Consider the following 26166-nt stretch of genomic DNA (forward strand, 5'->3'; position numbering starts at 1 on the left):
CTTGCCCCAGGTGCCCGGGTCTTGAGGACTAATGGTCCTTGATCCTCCACATGATACACTCCCTCACCTCCTTCTCACTCCCGAGATGCCCGGCGAGAGCGGTTATACCTCGTTTATGGAAATCCTCTACTCCCCCCAACATACTCAGCTTGGCTCAAAGAAGTTTCTCAGATATGTGGTATGTAAGAATTGTTTGCAGACTCCCAAACCCAGCTCCTTAAACATCATTCGATTTGGTCCCCATGGCTACAATTCTTGTCCTCCCCTGAATTTAAGACTCCCGGATTGTCAGAGTGATGTGGTAGGGGGGTTGTTGCCGAAGGCCGGTTCCGGGAGGTACTCATTACGTCCTCTTCTTTAACCTGTTTCTCCTTCTTTCTCTCCCCCCCCCCCCCCTCGCCCCTACCTACTTTGCTCCTCCAGCACCTCTCTGGTCTCCCATACCCGACCTCACCTACCTCCCCTACTCCTCCTGGTCCCCCCCCCCCATTCTTCCTCTTCCCCTCAAGTACGAGCACCATATTTCAAATGCTCTTGCGAGATCTTGATCAGTGTAGAATGTGATATGCAGATTCTACTTCCCCCCTGATGACGACATAGCCTGTTGTGGACCTTGTACATGTTTCACATCCTCCTGTTCCATCTGGGGTCACAGTAAGTTGTACTAGACCCGCTACTATACCACTTGCAACGAGGGGCTGCCTTCTACATTGTTCCTCCTAATTTGTTCATCGGATGTGTACTCTATTATTTCTAATGATGCTTGTTCTTGGTTTATGTTTACCTGTTTTCTTGAGAACTTTAATAAACTTTTACTTCTAAAAAAAAAAAAAAAAAAAAAGTGTAACTCCCCTCCCCCCAATAAAAATGAAAATTGTCAGTTTTTCCCATTTGCCCCCAAAAAGCGTAAAAATTTTTTTATAAACATATTTGGTATTGCTGCGTGTGTAAATGTCCGTACTATCAAAGTATAATGTTAATTATCCTGTACGGTGAATGGCATAAACGTAAAAAACAAATAAGTCCAAAAATGCAGCTTTTTTGTCACATTTAATAAAAAAAATAAAAATAAAAAAATGATCTAAAAGTTTTATATATGCAAGTGTGGTATCGATAAAAAGTACAGATGATGGCACAAAAAATGAGCCCTCATACCACCCTATATATGGAAAAATGAAAAAGTTATATGTGGTCAAAATAGGGCGATTTTAGATTACTGATTTTGTACAAAAAGTTTTAGATTTTTTTTAAGCGGTACAAACATATAAAAGTATCTAGCCATGGGTATAATTTTAATCGTATTGACCCACAGAATAAAGAACACATGTCATTTTTACCGTAAAGTGTATAGTGTGAAAACAAAACCCTCCAAAATGTGCAAAATTGTGGTTTTCATTTAAATTTCCTCCCTAAAAATTTTTTTTTGGGGGGGTTTGCTGTATATTTTATGGTAAAATGAGAGTAAAATGAGAGCTTTCATTACATAGTACAATTGGTCATGCAAAAAAAAAAAAAAGCCCTTATATGGGTCTGTAGATGGAAATATAAAGGAGTTATGGATTTTAGAAGGCGAGGAGGAAAAACGAAAACGCAAAAATAAAATTGGCCTGGTCCTTAAGGTTAAAATGGGCTTGGTCCTTAACCCCTTAAGGACCCAGCCATTTTACACCTTCGGACCCGGCCATTTTTTGCACATCTGACCACTGTCACTTTAAACATTAATAACTCTGGAATGCTTTTAGTTATCATTCTGATTCCGAGATTGTTTTTTCATGATATATTCTACTTTAACTTAGTGGTAAAATTTTTTGGTAACTTGCATCCTTTCTTGGTGAAAAATCCCCAAATTTGATGAAAAATTTGAAAATTTTGCATTTTTCTAACATTTTTCGAGCTCTCTGCTTGTAATGAAAATAGATATTCCAAATGTAATTTTTTTTTTATTCACATATACAATATGTCTACTTTATATTTGCATCATAAAATTGACGAGTTTTTACTTTTGGAAGACACCAGAGGACATCAAAGTTCAGCAGCAATTTTCCACAAAATTTCCAAAAATCAAAATTTTTCAGGGACCAGTTCAGGTTTGAAGTGAATTTGAAGGGTCTTCATCTTAGAAATACCCCACAAATGACCCCATTATAAAAACTGCACCCCCCAAAGTATTCAAAATGACATTCAGTCAGCATTTTAACCCTTTAGGTGTTTCACAGGAATAGCAGCAAAGTGAAGGAGAAAATTCACAATCTTCATTTTTTACACTCGCATGTTCTTGTAGACCCAATTTTTGAATTTTTACAAGGGGTAAAAGGAGAAAATGTATACTTATATTTGTAGCCAAATTGCTCTCGAGTAAGCACATACCTCATATGTCTATGTAAAGTGTTCGGCGGGCGCAGTAGAGGGCTCAGAAGGGAAGGAGCGACAAGGGGATTTTGGAGCGTACGTTTTTCTGAAATGGTTTTTGGGGGGCATGTTGCATTTAGGAAGCCCCTATGGTGCCAGAACAGGAAAAAACAGCCCACATGGTATACCATTTTGGAAACAAGACCCCTTGAGGAACGTAACAAGGAATAAAGTGAGCTTAATACCCCACAGGTGTTTCACGACTTTTGCATATGTAAAAAAATGTAAAAAAAATTTCAATAAAATGTGTGTTTCCCCCCAAATTGCACATTTTTGCAAGGGTTAATAGCAGAAAATACCCCCCAAAATTTGTAACCCCATCTCTTCTGAGTATGGAGGTACCCCATAAGTTGACCTGAAGTGCACTACGGGCGAACTACAATGCTCAGAAGAGGAGTCATATTTGGCTTTTTGAGAGCAAATTTTGCTCAGGGGCATGTCGCATTTAGGAAGCCCCTATGGTGCCAGGACAGCAAAAAATACCCACATGCCATACCATTTTGGAAACTAGACCCCTTGAGGAACGTAACAAGGAATAAAGTGTGCCTTAATACCCCACAGGGGTTTCACGACTTTTGCATACGTAAAAAAAAAAAAAATTCACTAAAATGTGTTTCCCCCCCAAATATCACATTTTTGCAAGGGTTAATAGCAGAAAATACCCCCCAAAATTTGTAACCCCATCTCTTCTGAGTATGGAGGTACCCCATAAGTTGACCTGAAGCGCACTACGGGCAAACTACAATGCTCAGAAGAGAAGGAGTCATATTTGGCTTTTTCAGAGCAAATTTTGCTCGGGGGGCATGTCGCATTTAGGAAGCCCCTATGGTGCCAGAACAGCAAAATAACCCTCACATAGCATACCATTTTGGAAACTAGACCCCTTGAGGAACGTAACAAGGGGTACAGTGAGCATTTACCCCCCCACTGGTGTCTGTCAGATCTTTGGAACAGTGGGCTGTACAAGTAACCCCCCCCACCCCCCCTGCGATTGGCCGGTAAACTAACCGAAGAATCGCAGGGGATCGGAGGAGGTGGCAGGCATGCCACCTCGCTTCTATGCTTTAGCATGGTCATGGCTGTCTGTGACAGCCGGATCATGCGAAATTACCGGGCGGTCGGGTCCCAGAGACCCGATCAGCCCGGTATCGCCGCAGATCGCAAGGGCGATTTCCCTTGCGATTTGCGGCGATCGCCGACATGGGGGGCCTGCATGGCCCCCCTCGGCGTATGCCCTGGATCCCTGCTGAAGGACTTCAGCAGGGATCCGCTTCCGATCTCCGCCGGGTGAGCGGCGGAACAAGGAAAAGACCATGACGTATGCATACGTCATGGGTCCTTAAGAGGTTAAGGGGTTAAACGGGAACTCTGATGCAAAACATCTTATCTGCTATCAAAAAGCTAGGGGATAAGATGTTGGATTCCCCCCCCCCCGCAATCACCTGGCCACACCCCCTCCATTTCTATGGGAGGGGGCGTGACGGCTAGTACGTAGCAGTCACTCCTCCAAGAGGAGACCTGAATGGAGGGGGCGTGGCGGCTGTAGTTGCCAGTCATGGCACGGAGCTGGCATCCCTGCGATCTAACATCTTATCCCATATCCTTTTGATATGTTTTGTGCCATAATATCACTTGAGTTTTTTTTTTTTTCCTTTTTTTGGTACTACATATAGAAGAATGCAAAAAATTGCTGATATGAACTCTTGTATTGTATGTCAAATAAACACCCTACTTTCCAAAGAAATAAAATGCAATGTTTGGGAGAAAAGGGAATAGAGAGAAAAACGAAGTCCTATTAACAACAATGTTATGGTGGACTCAGAACAGATCCTTCCTAGACATGTCCATTACTGTCTGGCAGGTAAGTACTAAAATCACCTTATGGTGGATAACCCCTTTAAGAACACACAACATTTTATTTTAGCATTTTAGTTTTCCACCTCGCGTACTAAGAGACATTACAACTTTGTTGCATGGCCACCTAAAAAGTTAAGGACAGTTTTTGCTCACATTTTAGATGGCCAAGCAACGAAGTTGCAAAGGACACCTACTGTTTTTATATAGATTATTATTAGATGGCCAGGCTACTAAATTACATAGGACACCTATTGCTTTTGCTCAGATTTTTAGGTGGCACAGCAACTAAGTTGCAGAGGACACTTAATGTTTTTGTTCAGATTATTATTAGGGGGCCAAACAACAATGTTGGAAAGGACACTGTTGTTACTCAGTTGGCCAATTATCAGTTGGCCAAGTAACGAAGGAAACCTATTAATATTGTTCAGGTTATAAAGTGGCCAAGCAACAAAGTTGCATAGGACACCTATTGGTATTGCTCAGATTATTATTATTATCGTATTTATCGGTGTACAACATGTACCCTCATTTTAACCAGGTCATTTGAGTAAAATAAATAAATAAATGTGAAGCTTTGAAATTAATGCCACATCTTTCCCCAACTCTGATTCTCCCAATTAGCCACATCATTCTCCCTCCTCAGTTTTATCCCACTGGTGCCACATCATTCCCCCTCATCCTCAGTCTGATCCCCTGCTCTTTTTTTGTGTCTTGGGTGTGTGAGTGACTGCGAAGTGCAACACTGTCGAGTGACGTCTTTTGAGCAGCTCCAGGGATGCCACTAGACAGCTACCAATGGTCACTGATTAAACTCCTTAAGGACTACGTTTTTTCCTCCTTACCTTTTAACCCCTTAAGGACACAGCCCATTTTGACCTTAAGGACGCAGCCGTTTCTTGCAAATCTGACCTCTATCACTTTAAGCATTAATAACTCTTGGATGCTTTAACTTATGAATTTGATCCCAAGATTGTTTTTTCGTGACATATTTTACTTTATGTTAGACGTAAATTTTTGGCAACACTTGCATCATTTCTTGGTGAAAAATTCCAAAATTTCATGCAAAATTCTGCAATTTTTTTTTTTTACTTTGAAACTAAATTATATATATTGATTCAAATACGCAATATGTCTACTTTATGTTGGCATCATAAAGTGACATTTTTTTTTAACTTTTTGAAGACGTTAAAGGGCTTCAAAGTTTAGCAACAATTTTCCAGTTTTTCATGAAAATTTCAATATCAGAATTTTTCAGCGACCAGTTCAGTTTGAAATGGATTTGACAGACCTTTCTGTGAGAAATACCCCATAAATGACCCCATTATATAAACAGCACCCTTAAAGTATTCAAAATGATATTCAGAAAGTTTGTTAACCCTTTAGGTGTTTCACAGGAATAGCAGCAAAGTAAACAAGAAAATTCAAAATCTTAAAAATGGGTCTACAAGAACATGTTAGTGTAAAATGTTAAGATTTTTTTTTACAAGGGTTAAAAGGAGAAAACTCCCCCAAAATTTGTAACCCAATTTCACTCGAGTACGGAAATACCTCATATGTGGATGTTAATTGCTCTGTGGGTGCACTAGAGGGCTCAGAAGGGAAGGAACGACAATGGAATTGTGGAGATCAAATTTAGCAGAAATGGTTTTTGGGGGGGTATGTTGCATTTAGGAAGCCCCATGTGCCAGAATAGAAAAACCCACATGGCATACTATTTTGGAAACTACACCCCTCAAGGCACGTAACAAGGGGTACAGTGAGCCTTAATACCGTACAGATGTTTGACAAATTTTCACAAAATATGGACATGAAAATGAAAACTGTAGGATAACACCAGCATTTTAGTGAAAAAAATCAGTTTTCATTTTTATAAGGGGTAATAGGAGAAACCATTTCTTCTGAGTATGGAAATACATCACGAGCGCCATGGAGAGAGAATTTGGTTGGAATAGACGTTGGGGGCCATGTGCGTTTACAAAGCCCCCATGGTGCCATAACAGTGGACACCTCAACATGTAACGCATTTTGGAAACTACACCCCTCACTGAATGTAATAAGGGGTGCAGTGAGTATTTACACCCCACTGGCGTTTGACAGATCATTGGGACAGTGGGCTGTGCAAATGAAAATTTTTCATTTTCATGGACCACTGTTCCAAAAATCTGTCAGACACCTGTGGGGTGTAAATATTCACTGCACCCCTTATTACATTCTGTGAGGGGTGTAGTTTCCAAATGGGGTTACATGTGGGGGGGGGGGGGAGGAGTCCACTGTTCTGGCACCATGGAGGCTTTGTTAACAAACATGACCTTCAATTCCAGCCAAATTTTCTCTCCAAAAGCCCAATGGCGCTCCTTCTCTTCTGAGAATTGTAGTTCGCCAGTAGAGCACTTTACATACACATTAGGAGTATTTCCTTACTCAGAAGAAATGGGGTCACAAATTTTGGGGGTCTTTTTTTTTTTTTTTTTACTATTACTACTTGTGAAAATGAAAACTTTGGGCAAATATTTTAGTGAAAAAAATATAAAATTTCATTTTCATGTCCAACTTTAATGATAATTTGTCAAACACCTGTGGGGTGTTAAAGGAGATGTCTCATGTAGAAAAAGTATTGTGTTTTAAATGCAGAAGCAAAACTGTGTAAATCACTTTACCCATCTTGTATGTAAAACCTGTTTTTCTAGCTTCTTTGTTCAGAGAGGAAGTTCAGCAGCTCCCTGTACTCATGACTTGCACCCCCCCCCCCCCCCCCATTGAGCTGCATTATGCTGGGGCTGTGATGTCACAATTTCCCATAGTTCTGTGTGCTGCCTGCAGCTCATCCACGCTCTGTACACAGCCAGGGCACCTCCCATGTGCTGCTTCAGCCAATCATAGTAGCCCCAGCGAGCTGAGCAAGCGTCTTCATTCATCTCCTCGGCAGGGAAGCACGATCTGACAGCCAGCTCAGTGTTTATAAGAGCAAAAACGAGGTCCTGAGAAGAAGCAGAGGGGGAGATCCCTGCTCTCCCCTGCACTGATCACAATCTGACAGCAGGTCAGTCTGAAAGAACAATGTCCTGAGAATAGAAGCAGGGGGAGGTGAAACACAGCCTGCTGTTAGGAAAGTGATCAGTGTCTAGGTCAGTGTATCCCAACCAGGCTGCCTCCAGCTGTTGCAAAACTAAAACTCCCAGGCATGCTGGGAGTTGTAGTTTCAGAACAGCTGGAGGCACTCTGGTTAGGAAGCACTGGTCTAGGCTGGGCTACTTCTGTGATGAACTGAAAGGCATTATGGGAGACAGGAAGTCAGGGACCTCCATGGACCAGGAAGTACTGATCTTTCAGAGGGGATTGCAGGAGAAGGGAGAGGGTGAGATACATGAGGAGCAGATTGTCAGAATGGTGAGTTGATGCACTTTCACATGATATAAAAAAAATTTGTGACTTGGTACATGATACTACTTCTTTAAGGCTCACTATACCCCTTGTTACATTCCGTGAGGGGTGTAGTTTCCAATATGGGGGTCACATGTAGGTGTTTTTTTTTTTTTTTTTGCGTTTATGTCAGAACCGCTGTAACCATCAGCCACCCCTGTGCAAATCACCAATTTAGGCCTCAAATGTACATGGTGCGCTCTCACTCCTGAGCCTTGTGCGCCCGCAGAGCATTTTACGTCCACATATGGGGTATTTCCGTACTCAGGAGAAATTGCGTTAAAAATTTTGGGGGTCTTGTTTTCCTTTTTCCTCTTGTGAAAATGAAAAGTATGGGCAACACCAGCATATTAGTGTAAACATTTTTATTTTTTTACACTAACATGCTGGTGTAGACCCCAATATTTCATTTCCATAAGGGGCAAAAGGAGGAAAAACCCCACAAAATTTGTAACAATTTCTGCCGAGTACGAAAATACCCCATATGAGGCCCTAAACTGTTGCCGTGAAATACGACAGGGCTCCGAGGTGAGAGAGGGCCATGAGCATTTGAGGCCTTTATTAGGGATTTGCATAGGTGCAGACACGGATGCAAGCGTTACTCTTGCCTCCTCCACCACAAATACCCTACGCCAGTGTTTCCCAAACAAGGTGCCTCCAGCTGTTGCAAAACTCCCAGCATGCCTGGACACTTAATGGCCATCTGACAATGCCGGGAGTTGTTGTTTTGCAACAGCTGGAGGCTCTGTTTTGGAAAAGCATTTTTATTTGGGTGGTGGGGGGGGGGTGTAATTGTCTATGGGTGTATATGTAGTGTTTTACTTTTTATTTTGTGTAGTGTAGTTAGTGTTTTTACGGTACATTCACACGGGTGTGGGTTTAGAGTGAGTTTCCCGCTGGGAGTTTGAGTTGCGGTGTAAAATTTGCCGCAGCTCAAACTTGCATTGGGAAACTCACTGTAAAGCCCCGACCATGTGAATGTACCCTCTACATTCACATTGTGGGGAGCGTGGGGGTGTTTACGGGCGCAAACCTCCGACAACTCTAAACATGAACTGACAGACTGTGCATGCTGGGAGTTGTAGTTCTGCTACAACTGGAGGCACACTGGTGGGAAAACACTGAATTAGGTAACAGACTCAGTGTTTACTTACCAGTGTGCCTCCAGCTGTTGCAAAACTACAACTCCCAGCATGCACAGTCTGTCAGTTCATGTTTAGAGTTGTCGGAGGTTTGCGCCCATAAACACCCCCTAGCCCCCCACAATGTGAATGTACAGGGTACATTCACATGGTCGGGGCTTTACAGTGAGTTTCCCAATGCAAGTTTGAGCTGCGGCAAGTTTTCCACCGTAGTTTTGCAAGATCTGGAGGGCCACAGTTTAGAGACCGCTGCACAGTGATTTCCAAACTGTGGTCCTCCAGATCTTGCAAAACTACAAATCCCAGCCTGCCCAGACAGCAAATGGCTGTCTGGGCATGCTGGGAGTTGAAGTTTTGTAACAGCTGGAGGATCACAGTTTCGCAACCACTACACAGTGGTCCTCCAGATGTTACAAAATTACAAATCCCAGCATGCCCAGACTGTCTGGACATGCTGGTAGTTGTAGATCCCTCCGCTGCCTGCCAGATCCCCACATGCCACCACCGGTTAAACAAGGACTTCCCCTTCCCTCTCACCATGCTGTGCCCGCTCTCTCCCCGGACTTCCACACGTGTGTAGATTGTCGGGGGGGAGGGCACTTACCCCCGCCATCATCACGCACCCGCCATAGTCGCTGCCGGACCTCCAGATCACAGCGCACTTGCCACAACCCCCCACCCCTGCACACCCGCATCGGGTTAATCAAATGGGGTCGATCGGGTTATTCAAATGGGGTCCCGGGGTGTCTGGCAGGGGTGGTCTCCAGCCGGACACCCCGGGACTTTAGCTAATAAACCCGATCAGCGCAGCGGGAGCGCGCATTTAATGAACGCCGCTTTTTACGGTGGAATGCGCGAAGGTATCATGTCATCCGCCGTATAAATGCGGCATTCTGTGCGAAGGGGTTAAGAAGAACTTCTCAATTGCTGGAGACAACCGGAGGTGAAAAGTTCAGCCCCTGGAATGCAGCAGCAGCTGCAAATATGTGAACGACGGGTATACCCGTCGCTCTGCACGAACCCACATCAGCAGCTGACAGGTATACCAGTCGTTCTGCGTTAAGGGGTTAAAAATCATAACCCTTTCAATTTTGCACCTATAGACCCATATGATGGCTTGTTTTTTTGCGCCACCAATTCTACTTTGTAACGCCATCAGTCATTTTACCCAAAAATCTACGGCGAAACCCAAAAAAATTTGAGGGACAAAATTGAAAAAAAAAAGTTTTTAACATTTGGGGGGCTTCCATTTCTATGTAGTGCATTTTTCATAAAAAATTACACCTTATCTTTATTCTGTCCATACGATTAAAATGATACCCTACTTGTATAGGTTTGATTTTGTTTTACTTCTGGAAAAAATCATAACTACATGCACAAAAATTTATACGTTTAAAAATGTCCTCTTCTGACCCTTATAACTTTAGTTTGCCGCATACAGGGAGGTATGGGGGCTCATTTTTTGCAGTGCGATATTTTCTTCTGTAGAATTTTGTTTTGATCTGACTTTTTGATCGCTTTGACCGTGCGGTTTAATTAACTATATATTTTTATAGTTCGGACATTTACGCATGTGGCAATACCACATATGTTTATTTGTATTTATACGTGTCTTTGTGCATGTAAACAGTCATATGAGAGTATGAAAAAGTATGAACTTTTCTAAATTCTAAAGTTGGCTATACATGAGATGTCTGCATTCATTTAAAATTAAATGCTTACTAAGGGACAATGGGAGAATAAGGTTTGCCAAAAATGTGATTGGATGCTTTTGTTAGTCTTAGAGTGAAAAAAAAATAACAAATGTTTATAGCAGGCTATATTTATCATTCTGGTATCACTGCATAAATCAAAGTAAGCTTCCTCTACTCTTGCATGCTGGGTGGGTGGGTGGGTGGGTGGGGGGGCTCAAATGTACAAACAATCCCACAGACATCTGATCAAATTCTTATCCTTATGACCATCTTTAGGCTCTGTTTGGACTTTTTTTGAACAGAATAAAAAAGGGGTTTGACAAAATGTCATGAATACGCCTGTGAGTAAAAAGTGGGAGCATACCCACAGTGTCTATAAGCAGAGAATATGTTCCATAACTCAGGTTTTATTTGCAACCTAGAAGCAAAAAAGGTTTTTATATATTTTACACAAAAACAAATTGCTAACTCTGCGAGATCTCTCTCTCGCTCTCTCTATATAGATAGATAGATATAGATAATATATAGATAGATATAGATATATATATATATATATATATATATATATATATATATATAGATAAATTATATATATAGATATTAGGGGTGTGAATCGCCAATAATTTGGCGATTCGATTCGAATCGCGATACCAGGGTGGCGATTCGATATATCGCAATATATCGCGATACTGTCATGTTGGCGATATATCACGATATATCGCGATATTCCCTATTAAAAGCTTGGGAAAACTTATTCTAGCTGAGAAAGAACAAGGTCCCGCGTGAGTTGTCCTGTGAGTGCGTACGTTCTCCTTCCTGTTTGTTCTGAGTCTGTAGTCTCGTGGTAGCAGCCTGCGAGTGGGACAGAGCTGATAACAGGTACACTGCCAACTAGTGGTCAGGAGTTTAAGTGTTATAAAAAAAAATAAGACAGACAAATAGGACTGTGACTCAGTGAGTGAAATACAGTAAATGTTAATTATAATAATTTATAAAAAAAATCGATTCTCAGAATTTTAAAATCGATTCAGTATCGCGGAACAAAAAATCGCGATAATCGCGCAAATCGATTTTTTCTTACATCCCTAATAGATATAGATATATATAGATATATATATATCTCACTTCAGAGGTAGAATGTGTCATCGTAAAGTTAATATTTGGGTCCATATTGTTCAAAAATTCGTGGAATAGCTGTAACTCTTCCACTGACCCTTCCCATAGGAGGAAGATGTCATCAATGAACTGCCACCATCCCAGACAATGTCTGAAATGGTGGGATTCATAGACGACACCCTCCTCCAGGGTAGCCAAATAGATTTGCATACATTGGCGCCACGTTCGTCCCCATGGCGGTTCCGGTTAACTGTACATTATTTATTATCAAAAACAAAATTATTATTCAAAATAAGGTTCAAAAGTTGTAAAAGAAAATCCTGAACCGCCATGGGGAAGTCTGAGGCCCTCAGACTTCCCCATGGCGGTTCAGGATTTTCTTTTACAACTTTTGAACCTTATTTTGAATAATAATTATTTTGTTTTTGATAAATATTATTTACAGTTAACCGGAACCGCCATGGGGACGAACGTGGCGCCAATGTATGCGAATCTATTTGTGGCTACCCTGGAGGAGGGTGTCGTCTATGAATCCCACCATTTCAGACATTGTCTGGGATGGTGGCGGTTCATTGACGACATCTTCCTCCTATGGGAAGGGTCAGTGGAAGAGTTACAGCTATTCCACGAATTTTTGAACAATATGGTCCCAAATATTAACTTTACGATGACACATTCTACCTCTGAAGTGAGTTTTTTGGATGTATTGGTGAGGAAAGAAAGTGGCAAATTGACAACACAACTATATACAAAGCCAACAGACAAAAATACACTGCTACACTTCAATAGCCACCACCCTAGGAGTATGATAAAATCATTGCCCTACAGCCAAATGCTGAGGGCAAGAAGGGTGGTGGATAATGAAGATGCTTTAAAACAATCTCTTGAAACCATGACAAATAATTTCCTGGTGAGAGGATACCCGAGGAGGGTGGTGGATCAGCATAGACAGACGGTGGAGACTCTAGATAGAGAATCCACATTGTTGAAAAAACCAAGAATTGAGAACAAATGTATTCCCTTTACCTCTACCTATCATGACATGAGTGGACAGATTGCAAAAATATTGAATAAACATTGGTTTATATTGAGAAACAGCTTCAAGGAGATTGATGAATTTTCAGTTGGTCCACTCATGTCCTATAGGAGAGGCCAGAACATCAAGGACAAATTGGTTAAAACAGAAGTCATACCGGAGAAAAAAACAGGGCAGACATTTTTGACCCCTAGGAGGATGGGATCATACCCTTGCCTGTCCTGTATAAATTGTAATCAGATGATGAAAGGATCTACATTTATACATCCAGTAACCCAACAAGTACATACATGTAGGTATTTCCTCACGTGTGACTCTACATGGGTCATATATATTCTTATGTGCCCATGCAAGAAGTTATACGTGGGACAGACCACATGGAGCTTAAAAGTTAGAATTAACAATCACAGGTATAGCATAAGGAAAGGTAAAGTTGATTTACCAGTTTCTAAACATTTTATTGAGTGTAAACATTCCGAGAAGGACTTGAAATTTATGGCGATTGACTTTGTACCAGCACCAACAAGAGGGGGTGATAGACTGGCATTATTGAAAAGGAGAGAAATGTGGTGGATTCATAAGTTGGATTCACTAAGACCAAAGGGCTTAAATGTAGATTTTAACATTATTTAGAATATGGCAGAGAGTGCATAACCAGAGGTTCCACAGAGTTTTGACTCTGAATCCTAAGGCGGTTACACACAGTATTGGATAGGGTACTATGTATAATGTGGATATTATTTTTATAATTTTTTCTGTTTGTTTATTCTTATAGATTTAATTCAAGATGAAACATCAAGGAGAAGACATTACCTGCTCTGTGTAGATCATCTGTATGGCGTTATTCTAGAGATCAATAAACTTCAAGAGTTATGCTTAGAATATGTGCCTTTCTTGAATATAATATGGTATTATAGAATTTGAATTGGTTCAGTGTGCATACATGTCGGTTCCCCTCTCCAACAGTTTGATGTGTAATTGAGAGAGAGTCCCCCTATACAGTTGGTGGGTGACTCTGTCTCAACACACATTTATTTTCTTTATTTCTTTATTTTTTCCAAATCTCTTTTCTTTTTTCTTCTTTCTTTCTTTTTTATTTCCTTTTTTTTATACTTTGTCTTTTTATTATTTCTTTTTTATTCATATACCATCAATGGACAACCCAGACCACATTGAGTGTGACTGATGCTGCTATGATAGCAGAGAAGCTCCAATCAAGATGTAGGTGGGTAGACGGAGACATGTTGGGACCCTACAATCCCAATGTCACTGTCCCCCGGTGACAGACATCCCTTTGGAGATCAGAGATGACTCTGAGGGATGAAAGTCCTACATAAGAGGAGCGGTTCTGAGATGTAAATGTAAGGTGTGTCTGGGTACAAAATTGTCCTAAAAAAGAAGGGATCCTTATAAATAAGGAGTGATATTTATTTATAAAAAAAAAAATTTCATTTTTTTATTTATTTATCTTTCTTTATGTATTTTTTTATTATAAAAATTTAATTTTTAAATTTTTATTTATTTTTTTATTTATTTATTTTTTATTATTTTTTGTAATTTTTTTATTTATAATTTTTTTTTATATATATATATTCTTTATTTTCTTTATCCTATACCCTTGTTGGTTAACGAACTGACCTTCATGCACTATGTATATAAGATTCGGTTAATAATAAGTATACATCACAAGCCCTTATGGAATAATTTGTATTCAGGTCTGGCATATATCTTTATAACATCCGCTGCGCCTGTTTTCTGCTTTACACCAGGGCTGATCAGCACAGGTGGTAACCAGGACAACGGGCGACGCTTTCAGTGCAGTAGTATGCGGAAGTGATCACATGACCCGGGGTTAGTCACGTGACTTGTTCGCGCGACAGCTCTGGACTGGGACCGCTTCCTGCACAGGCGCAGTGGTGTTTTCACCCACGCCACTGGACGCCATTAAACAAGTACAGAGCGGGTAAGAGTCAAACTCCCCATTTCATTATATATATATATGTATAATTATATCATACAGCTGCTATGTATCAACATAATGTTAGTGGAGCATTCAATTTCGAGCGCTGCTATGTTTTAAAACACTTATATGCACTAATATGCACTAATTTGCACTTTAATATATGAAATATGCACTGAAGATCTATGATATATACACAATGGGAGATGTATGTACACACTGTTTATAAAATTTTAATGTTTTTATGTAATGAGCACTTAATTGAAATTTGTATGATGTTTAATGCACATGGGTATTTAAACCCCCTACTGATGTGACACTAAGCTTGAAAATGGCTCCATAGGAGCAGAAACGTTGCTTGTACTGATGTGACAGGAATAAATCAACACTTTTTTCACCGTTCTTTGGAGTGCTGCGTTATTGTTGGATCCTATTTAAACTGAGGACTTTTGGTCAAGAAGTTTTTTGGACGCTGGCACCCACACATTGAGGCTGAGTAGTGCTGCAATACTTTTTTTGGCTTATATATATATATATATATATATATATATAGATATAGATATAGATATAGATAGATAGATAGAGAGAGAGAGAGAGAGAGAGAGAGACAGATTATATATATATATATATATATAGATATATATAGAGAGAGAGAGAGAGAGAGAGAGAGAGAGAGAGAGAGAGAGATATATATATATATATATATATATATATATATATATATATAGAGAGAGAGAGAGAGAGAGAGAGAGAGAGAGAGAGAGAGAGAGAGATATAGAGAGAGAGATATAGAGAGAGATAGATAGATAGATATATATATATATATATATATATATATATAGAGAGAGAGAGAGAGAGAGAGATATAGAGAGAGAGAGATAGAGATATATATATATATATATATATATATATATATATATAGCGAGAGAGAGAGAGAGAGAGAGAGAGAGAGAGAGATATAGAGAGAGAGATAGAGAGAGAAGGAGAGAGAGAGAGAGAGAAGGAGAGAGAGAGAGAGAGAAGGAGAGAGAGAGAGAGAGAAGGAGAGAGAGAGAGAGAGAGAGAGAGAGAGAGAAGGAGAGAGAGGGAGAGAGAGAGAGAGAAGAAGGAGAGAGAGAGAGAGAGAAGGAGAGAGAGAGAGAGAGAGAGAGAGAGAGAAGAGAGAGAGAGAGAGAGAGAGAGAGAGAGAGAGAGAGAGAGAGAGAGAGAGAGGGGGGGGAGAGAGAGGGAGAGAGAGAGAGAAAGAAAGGAGAGAGAGAGAAAGAAAGGAGAGAGAGAGAGAGAGAGAGAGAGAGAGAGAGAGAGAGAGAGAGAGAAAGAAAGGAGAGAGAAAGAAAGGAGAGAAAGAGAGAGAAAGGAGAGAGAGAGAGGCCTCAGTCGTGCGTCCCCAGCGTCGTTGCTATGCACGGCGCGGCGCACTGACGTCATGCACCGCGCCGTTCAGCGCATAGCAATGACGCCGGGGACGCACGACGGAGGCCTGCAGCAGCGCGGACCCAACTCTGGTAATTATGCCACCGGGGATGGGGGGAGGCAACGGGGCAGCGGCGCCGGCAATGGGTGCCGCTGCCCCTTCTCTCCTCCTGGCTGTCGGCGCCGCTTCTCTCCCCCTTGCTATCGGCGCCGGCACCGATAGTCAGGGGGACAGAACGGGCAGCGGCGCCGATAACCAGGGGGTGAGAAGGGCCGACAGCAGCGCTCTAGACCCCAGGAAAGGCAGGGGGAGAGAAGCGGGCAGCGACGGCCTCTCTCCCCCTGCCTTTCCTGGGGGTGTATCGGCGTATAACACGCACACAGACTTTAGGCTAAAAATTTTAGCCTAAAAAGTGCGTGTTATACGCCGATAAATACGGTATATGAATACGCCCATAAAGAATACCTGTCACAATCTTGTTAACTTCTATGATCCTTCCAGTTCACTGCCCCCATCATGATAAACCACCCCCTGCCATTATTTTTTTATTATTGTTTAGTTTTCTACCCTGATATTGCTCTGTATTTTCTGCCATGTCTCAGTCAGATTCACAGACTGGGAAGGGGCATTACCCAGCAGACATGACATCATCTGAAGCCATACAGGGGAGAACTTTCTCCCTTACATTGCTACTCACAGCCCAGAGCAGTTCATGAGCTATGATTGGCTAAGGCTGCACACAACCCCCTCAGCACTCCAGACTGCATTTCCTGATTTTGGACTTCTGTCAGGCCAGCAGGAGTCCAAAGTCTGTTCAAGAGATGGGGGGAGGTGGGAGATGTGCTCTGGACAAGTAGGAAGACACCTTGTGGCAGCTTTTTTAAACAAAAAAAAAAAAAACATTAACCCCTTAAGGACTCAGACCATTTTGGCCTTAAAGTGGTACTCTGGTGGAAAACTTTTTTTTTTCAATCAACTGGTGTCAGAAAAAACAGATTAGTAAATTACTTCTATTAAAAAATGTAATACTTCCAGCTGCTGAATACTACAGAGGAAATTATTTTCATTTTGGAACACAGAACTCTCTGCTGAATCACGGGCACAGTGCTCTCTGCTGACATCTGTCCATTTTAAGAACTGTCCATAGTAGGAGAAAATCCCCATAGCAAACATATGCTGCTCTGGGCAGTTCCTAAAATAGACAGAGATGTCATCAGAGAGCACTGTGCTTGTGATGTCAGAAGAGAGGACTGTGTTCCAAAAAGAAAATTTCCTCTGTAGTATTCAGCAGCTAATAAGTACTGTAGGATTAAGATTTTTTAATAGAAGTAATTTACAAATCTGTTTAACTTCCTGGCACCAGTTGACTTAATAAAAAAAAAAAAAAAAAGTTTTCCACCGGAGTACCCCTTTAACCCCTTAAGGACCCAGCCAATTTTCAGTGTAGGACCAGGCCTTTTTTTGCACATCTGACCATCCTTTAGACCGCAGGGCCCTCCTTTAGACAGAAGGGCCTTATTTAGACAGCAGGGCCCCCACCCTTGTAGACAGCTCACCTGGGGGCTGACGTTCCGCTGCACAGTTCTACCGTCCGCATCACGTTGTGCTATGGAGGACCATGAGACACACACGTCACTCTGCTTCCTCCGTAACGTTACGCCGGGCGCAGGGGAGGAGGTGGAGTGACGTGTATGTCACATGGTCCTCCATAGGACAACGTGAAGCGGACGGGAGAATGGGGCAGCGGAGCGGAAGCACCCGACAAAGGACAACTGTAGGTGAGCTGTCTACAAGGGTGGGGGCTGCAGTCTAAAGGGGGGCCTGCTGCCGCCTGACATGTCTCCATTGCTGCCTTGCTCCTAGCGCACCACCGGGACATGTCTATTCTCTGCTGCTCATCTCTGTACCCGACGGAGATGAGCAGCAGAGAATATACATGTCCTGGCGGTGCGCTGATTGCACTTGAAGCAGGGCAGTGGCGGAGACATGTCTGCTTCATTCGTTCATTCACTGCCGCCACTGACGGCAGACAACAAATCAGGCGATTATTCGATAAGGGGATTCGTCGACAACGAATCCAGTTAAGGATTTTAATCGATTACAACAATTAATCGTTGCAGCCCTAATATTTGCACAAGATTTATCAACGGAGTGCACAGTCTTTGTAAATTCTGAGCAAGAGTGTAAATTAGACAAGCAGTGTAAAGGGGTAGATCTGTGTCTACAATGGACAATGATAAATCTCCCCCATTGTCCTTACTGCAAACAAACCTAGAACTGTCAAATATGTTGTGGTTTATTTTTCTGGTGACAAAGACTACCCTTACGCTGCATCATCTAGGCATTCTGTTCATTTCCGAGGACACTATTGGCGAGAGCAAGATCTAATGAAAGGTAACAATAGACCGAATAATGACCCACAGAGACATTGTTGTCCCTGGTAAGACCTAGAGCAGTCAGAGTACAAGGCTAGGGATTCCTTGTAGTAGTAATTATCTACCACCATGACCAATGGAGGTGAGCACTTTGATGTAAATCATGGGTTAGTGAACATAAAGCTCAGTCACTCTCAGGAGGTTCTTTTGCATGGTCGATTCTTCAATTGAGCTGCTCCTGTCTGGGGAACAGGGTACACCGCATTTACTGTAGTTCAGTAAAGTTATAACTAAAGTTTACACTCAAATATCATTGTCAACATCTGTTCCCATTCACCGTTATAGAAATCTCCATGCCTTAACCCCTTAAGGACCAAGCCCATTTTGACCTTAAGGACCAGAGCATCTTTTGCACATCTGACCACTGTCACTTTAAGCATTAACTCTGGGATGCTTTTACTTAAGAATTTGATTCAGAGATAGTTTTTTGTGACATTCTACGTTATCATAGTGGTACATTTTCGTCGATACTTGCATCATGTCTTGGTGAAAAACTAAAAAAGGTCATGAAAAATGTGAAACTTTTGCATTTTTTTAACTTTGAAGCTCTCTGCTTGTGAGGAAAATAGACATTCCAAATAAATGATATATTTATTCACATATACAATATGAGTACTTTAGGTTTGCATCATAAAGTTGACATGTTTTTACTTTTGGAAGACAACAGAGGGCTCCAAAGTTCCGCAGCAATTTTGCAATGTTTAACAAAAAGTTTTCAAAAATGGGAATTTTTCAGGGACCAGTTTTTGAAGTGGATTTGAGCCGTCTTCATATTAGAAATACCCCATGAATTACCCCATTATAAAAACTGCACCCCTCAAAGTATCCAAAATGACATTCAGAATGTTTGTTTGTTTAGGTGTTTCACAGGAATAGCAGCAAAGTGAAGGAGAAAATTCAAAATCTAAATTTTTTACACTAACCTGTTCTTGTAGACCCAGTTTTTGAATTTTTACAATAGCTAAAAGGAGAAAATGCCATTTAAAATGTGTAACCCCATGTCTCTCGAGTAAGGAAATACCTCATATGTGAACTTAAAGTGCTCTGGTGGGTGCACTAGAGGGCTCAGAAGCGAAGGAGCAACAATGGGATTTTGGAGAGTGAATTTTGCTGAAATGTTTTTTAGGCAGCATGTCGAATTTAGGAAGCCCCTATGGTTCCATAACAGCAAAAAAATAAGTAAATAACACATGGCATACTATTTTGGAAACAACAACCTCAAGGCGCACAGTTAGTGCACAGTGTGCAACAACGTCCCACAGGTGTTTGAAGACTTTTCGTTAAAGTCTGATGTAAATAAAATTTAAAAAAATTATTTCGCTAAAATGCAGTTTTTTATCCAAATTTACAATTTTTACAAGAGGTATTAGGAGAAAATGCCCCCCAAAAATTGTAACCCCATTTCTTCTGAGTATGGAAGAAGAGAAGGAGCCACATTTGGCTTTTTGAAAGCAAATTTAGCCGAAATGGTTTTTTGTTTTTTGCATGTCACATTTAAGAAGCCCCTATGGTGCCAGAACAGCAAAAAACAAACTACACCCCTCAAGGCACATCACAAGGGGTACAGTGAGCCTTAACACTCCACAGGTGTTTGACGACTTTTCGTTAAAGTCGGATATGTAAATAAACTTTTTTTTTTCCACTAAAATGCTGTTTTCCCCCCCAAAATTTACTATTTTTACAAGAGGTTATAGGAGAAAATTCCCCCCAAAATTTCTGAGTATGGAAATACCCCATGTGTGGATGTAAAGTGCTCTGCAGGCTAACAACAATGCTAGGAAGAGAAGGAGCTTTTGGAGAGAGAATTTGTTAGGAATGGAAGTAAGGGGCCATGTGCATTTACAAAGCCCCCATGCTACCAGAACATGCTCACAGAATGTAATAAGGGGTGTAGTGAGCATTTACACCCCACTGGCTTTAACAGACTTTTGGAACAGTTGGCTGTGCAAATGAAAAATTACATTTTTTCATTTTCACGGATCACCGTTAAAAAAAACTGTGGGGTGTAAATACTCACTGCACCCCTTATTACATTCTTCTGTGAGGGGTGTAGTTTCCAAAATGGGGTCACATGTGGGGGAGGGGTTCTACCGTACTGGCCCCATGGGGGCTTTTTAAATGCACATGGCCTTCAATTCCAGACAAATTCTCTCTCCAAAAGCCCAATGGCGCTCCTTCTCTTCTGAGCCCTGTAGTGCGCCAGCAGAGCACTTTACATCCACTTCTTACTCCGGGAAAAAGCCCACCAACATTTGTAACTGCATTTCTTCCATTACCCCTTGTGAAAATGAAAAATTTGGGATAACACCAGCATTTTTGTGAAAAAAATAAAAATCATTTTCACATCCAACTTGAAAAAAAATTCTTCAAACCCCTGTGGGTAGTTAAGGCTCACTATACCCCTTGTTACGTTCCTTAAGGGGTGTAGGTTCCAAAATGGGGTAACGTGTTTTTTTTTTGTGTTTATGTCAGAACAGTTGTAACAATCAGCCATGTGCAAATCACATTAAATGTACATGGCGCTCTCACTCCTGAGCCTTGTTGCGCCCAAAGAGCATTTATGTCCACATATGTGTAGGGGTATGTGCATATGTAGTGTTTTACTCTTCATTTTGTGTAGTGTAGCGTAGTGTTTTTAGGGTATATTCACACGGGCGGGGAGTCACAGCAAGTTTCCCACAGGGAATTTGAGCTGCAGCGGAAAATTTGCTGCATCTCAAACTTGCAGTGAGAAGCTCACAGTAAACTCCCCCGCCCCCCCCCCCCCCCCCAACGTAAATGTAGCCTGTACATTCACATTTGGGGGGGGGGGGGTCAAACCTCCAGCTGTTGCAATACAACAACTCTCAGCATGCAGTGACAGCAGAAGGGCATGCTGGGACTTGTGGTTATGCAACAGCTGGAGGCCTACTACTACAACTTGCAGCATGCCCTTTGGCAATCTGTGCATGCTGGGGGTTATAGTTTTGCAACAGCTGGAAACACACTGGTTGCAAAACACAGAGTTTGTTACTTAACTCTGTTTCCCAACCCGTGTGCCTCCAGCTGTTGCATAACTACAACTCCCAACATGCCTGGACTGTCTGGGCATGCTGAGAGTTGTAGTTTTGCAACATCTGGAAGAGCACAAATTGGAGAGTTCTACACAGTGGTCTCCAAACTGTGGCCCCCCAGATGTTGCAAAACTACAACTTCCAGCATGCCCGGACAGCCAAAGGCTGTCTGGGCATTGTAGTTTTGAAACTCCTAATAGCAGCAGTGAAGATCACTTTACAGAGATCTTCACTGCTGCCTCTGATGCCGATGCTGCCTCCTCCACTTGGCTGCCGCCGGTCCTCAGGTAAGTGTCTCCGGTTCCCCGCAGCTCTCGTGGTCATCCTCCCCCACTCTGCCCGGAATTCTAGGGGTGTGCAGCGGGTGGGATTTGAACTGTCAGTTGAGACACTGTGATTGGTCCACAGGGACCAATCATAGTGATCGTTGACCAGGCCCATTCACAGATGGTCCGGGGGGGCTCTCAGAAGTTATCTCCCACCGGTAACAGTGGGACTTCTGCCTGTTAACCCCTGTGATGCCGCACATCGCTGGGTTAACTGAATGACTTCTATAAACGTCAGGTTATGCAGGTAGTTTAAGCATCCTGATGTTTATATAAGTCATTCTGCGGGAAGGGGTTATCCAGGAAAACCTTATTTTTTTTTATTTATTTTTTTTTATTTATCAACTGGCTCAAGAAAGTTAAACAGATTTGTAAATTACTTCTATTAAAAAATCTTAATCCTTACAGTACTAATGAGCTTCTGAAGTTAAGGTTGTTCTTTTCTGTCTAAGTGCTCTCTGATGACATGTCTCAGGAACTGCCCAGTTTAGAAGAGGTTTGCTATGGGGATTTGTTTCTAAACTGGGTGGTTCCAGAGACACGTGTCAGAGAGCACTTAGACAGAAAAAAACAACCTTAACTTCAGAAGCTCATAAGTACTGAAAGGATTAAGATTTTTTTAATAGAAGTAATTTACAAATCTGTTCAACTTTCTGGAGCCAGTTTATATATATATATTATATATCTCAAGTTTTTTCCTGGATAACCCCTTTAATAGAAATATACCTGGGCAAGAAGGTAGAATTTAGTAACCCAATACAATCCACATTTTTTTTTTACTATTTGTTTTCTTTCAATATACTTACAATTACAAGTAAGTAAGTCCCAGCAAGTTATGAATCCATTGTCAGTTGAGGCTAGAAGATACTTTGAAGAACTCATCCTTCCAAAACATAAGTTTCTACAAAGAAAAAAAAAAATTTAAAAATACAACTTTTTTAGGACAAAATTGTTGAAATTAGATTTTCAAGGTGAGAAGCAGTTAAAGGGAATGTGTCACTTTAATAAAATTGCTATATATAATTAGTTTAATTTGTGTATTTACTATAGGTACAATGTATTTTACATTTTATTTATCTTTAATGTTTGTACAGGGGCTGCCATTATCTAAAGCAGGGGTCTCAAACTCCCGGCCCGCGGGGCCATTTGCAGCGCACGGAACGAAATTTTGCAGCCCAGGCATTGGGCAGGTGATTTCTTCAGGCATTTAGCCCTGCTTCGGGCAAGAAGCGCTAAATGCCGGAAAACTTCCCACTCGTCGGCACACACTGCTACTGTACCTATACCTCCCTGCTGCAGCCTATAACGAGCCTTCCTGGAGGGATGCATATGTTTGGTAATGTCATCGCATCCGCAGCACAGGACGCGGACGTCCTGCGTGCCACATGTGATGACGTCACCTAACACGCGCATCCCCGCAAAGGCGCCTCATTTTAGGATGAAGCAGAGAGAATTAAGTACTGTAGCTGTGAAACTTAACTTGCCTAATTACTTGCCTAATAAGGGAGGACCTACTTATCACCAGGAGCTAACCTATCTTCTTAGGGGGCATAATTGTTTAAATAGGAGCCCTACCTGCCAGGGGTAATATCTATCTGGGGGCCTGTAGACCTACAGTGTGGATCAAAAGTTTGAGCACCCCAGGTAAAAATTTGTATTAATATGCATAAAGAAGCCAAGGAAAGATGGAAAATCTCCAAAAATGCATCAAATTACAGATTAGACATTCTTATAATATGTCAACAAAGTTAGATTTTATTTCCATCATTTACACTTTCAAAATAAGAGAAAAAAAAATGGCATCTGCAAAAGTTTGGGCACCCTGCAGAGTTAATATATTGTACTGCCCCCTTTGGCAAGTATCACAGCTTGTAAACGCTTTTTGTAGCCAGCCAAGAGTATTTCAATTCTTGTTTGAGGTATCTTTGCCCATTCTACCTTACAAATCTTCCAGTTCTTTGAGATTTCTGGACTGTCTGTCACACAATGCTCTTTTAAAGTCTATCCATAGATTTTCAATTATGTTGCGGTCAGGAGATTGTGAAGGCCATGGCAAAACCTTCAGTTTATGCCTCTTGACGTAATCCCCTGTGTATTTCGAGGTGTGTTTAGGATCACTATCCATTTGTAGAATCCATCCTCTCTTTAACTTCAGCTTTTTCACAGATGGCATCAAGTTAGCATCCAAAATTTGCTGACATTTTATTGAATCCATTTTCCTTCTACTTGTGAGATGTTCCCTGTGCCACTGGCTGCAATACAACCCCAAAGCATAATTGCTCCACCTCCATGCTTAACAGATGTTCTTTTCATTAAATTCTGTTCCCCTTCTTCTCCAAATGTACCTTTGCTCATTCCGGCCAAAAAGTTCAATTGTAACCTCATCGGCCCACTGAACTTGTTTCCAAAAGGCATCAGGCTTGTCTACATGTTCATTTGCAAAGTTCGAATGCTGATTTTTGTGGTGAGGACGTAGAAGAGGTTTTCTTCTGATGGCTCTTCCATGAAGACCATATTTGTACAAGTATCTCTTTATCGTGGAATAGTGTACCACAACTCCAGTGTCTGCCAGATCTTTCTGGAGGGATTATGCAGTCAAACATGGGTTTTGATTTGTTTTTCTCACAATCTTGTGAGCTGTTCTGTCTGATATTTTTCTTGGTCTTCCAGATCTTGCTTTAACTTCCACTGTTCCTGATGATGCCATTTCTTAATTACATTCCGAACAGAGGATATTGAGATCAGAAATCGTTTTGCCATCGTCTTATAGCCTTCTCCAGCTTTGCGAGCGTCAACTATTTTCAGTTTCAGATTTCTAGACAACTGCTTAGAAGAACCCATGGTGCTGATTGTTGGGGCAAGGTCAGATGAGTCTGGGCATTTAAAACCTTTGAGATTGACATCCCCTGGTCTTCCCAGATGATGATTGAGAACAATCTATAACACTGGCAGGTCTCAGCTTTGCAAAGGGGGCAGTGCATGCTATAAATTCTGCAGGGTGCCCAAATTTTTGCAGAAGCCATTTTTTTCTTTTATGTTGAAAGTTTAAATGATTGAAATAAAATCATGTAGCATCTTATCAATATTTTGGCAAAATGTGGTGATCTCCTACCGTAGCTAATGAACACAACAAAAAGAAAGAATGAAGTTACTTAATGAAAGTGATATGTCAAAAATATGCAAAACGTAATTAAGGCGGAATGAAAATTACATATAGTCGCTCAAGAAAATATTGTACACAGGGAAAACAATGTAGATACAATTTGTGCATATCACATCTTTGTCTGTGTGACTTTATCAGAAGATAAGTAGGTGGAGTTCTCCTTTTGGGCTGCAGTGACACATCTAAGCCACTATTTGTCGCTGTTTCCCAATACGGAGTAGAAGAATTGACCTGATGTTTCACAACAGCTGTAGTCATAGGTAGCAGACTGCTAGGCCATCCCATTGTATACAGGAGGAAGGTGGGGTGACTAGAGGGAGGAGCAGGTTCTGGTGTGCAGACAGGCAGATATTGGGGTACTGATGTCACTTGCCTGACACAAGCATGTGTCCACCAAGAACCCAATAGCATTGAAATAGCTAATGACCAAGCAGATCCTTCTTATACAGATTCCTACAAGCCTTCAGCCTCCTCTGCTGTAAATCCACCTTCAGCAGGGGATCCCTCTGTGACAGGAAGCCGACCACAACCTCATTCCTTCTCAAGGGGGCAGTTTACAGCCTGTGCTTGCCCTATGATCTGGTACTCATCATGCAAACATGACAGCTAGGGAAGCACTGAGCTGTTTAGACACAAGCAGCAGGCTGATCCGAACTCCTCCCTTCTCAGCTGATCCTCTACTTCCCTCCCTGACTGGAAGCCGAAGAGAGATTTAGTAAGAGGCGCAGAGTGTCCAGGTCTCCTTCATGTGTGGGCAGGGTGGCTTCTGTCAGAAGGTTGAGGGTAGGAGCTTGGCTCTAAAGGACAAGAATCTAAAGGAGAAAATCAGGTACATGAAGAGCAAGCTAGGGAGAATGAGAGTAATTCCGGAAACAGTGACTGGTGCTTTACTTTACAGCGGTGGCTTCCTGACTTCAATTGAATGGCGCAGACTCCTCTTTTGTCGGACATGGGCTGTGTTTTGCGCATGACATGACATATAATGTCTTCTGTGAGATGGGCTCTGACCTCCCTTTCCTCCCTTGCCAGTCAATGCCATAGAGCATTTTGAAATTGTCGTTAAGTGACGTCATCACAGATGCTCTAGATCAGGGGTCTAAAGCTCAAATTATCTGGAGGCCACTGGAGGTAGAGGCTGGGT

General features: G+C 41.6%; 1 protein-coding gene across 3 annotated transcripts in view; it reads right to left on the reverse strand.

The window, feature by feature from the left end:
* The window catches only part of WDR75 (WD repeat domain 75), a 400614-nt gene that overhangs the window by 122042 nt on the left and 252406 nt on the right, over positions 1-26166 (reverse strand). For all 3 annotated transcript variants that reach the window (XM_056534259.1, XM_056534260.1, XM_056534261.1), the window contains one exon: positions 22669-22763. In XM_056534259.1, the coding sequence (XP_056390234.1) occupies positions 22669-22763 (95 nt within the window). The remainder of the gene's footprint in view (positions 1-22668; positions 22764-26166) is intronic.

The sequence above is a fragment of the Hyla sarda genome, chromosome 8 (assembly GCF_029499605.1).
Source record: "Hyla sarda isolate aHylSar1 chromosome 8, aHylSar1.hap1, whole genome shotgun sequence".
In the NCBI taxonomy this organism is placed as follows: domain Eukaryota; kingdom Metazoa; phylum Chordata; class Amphibia; order Anura; family Hylidae; genus Hyla; species Hyla sarda.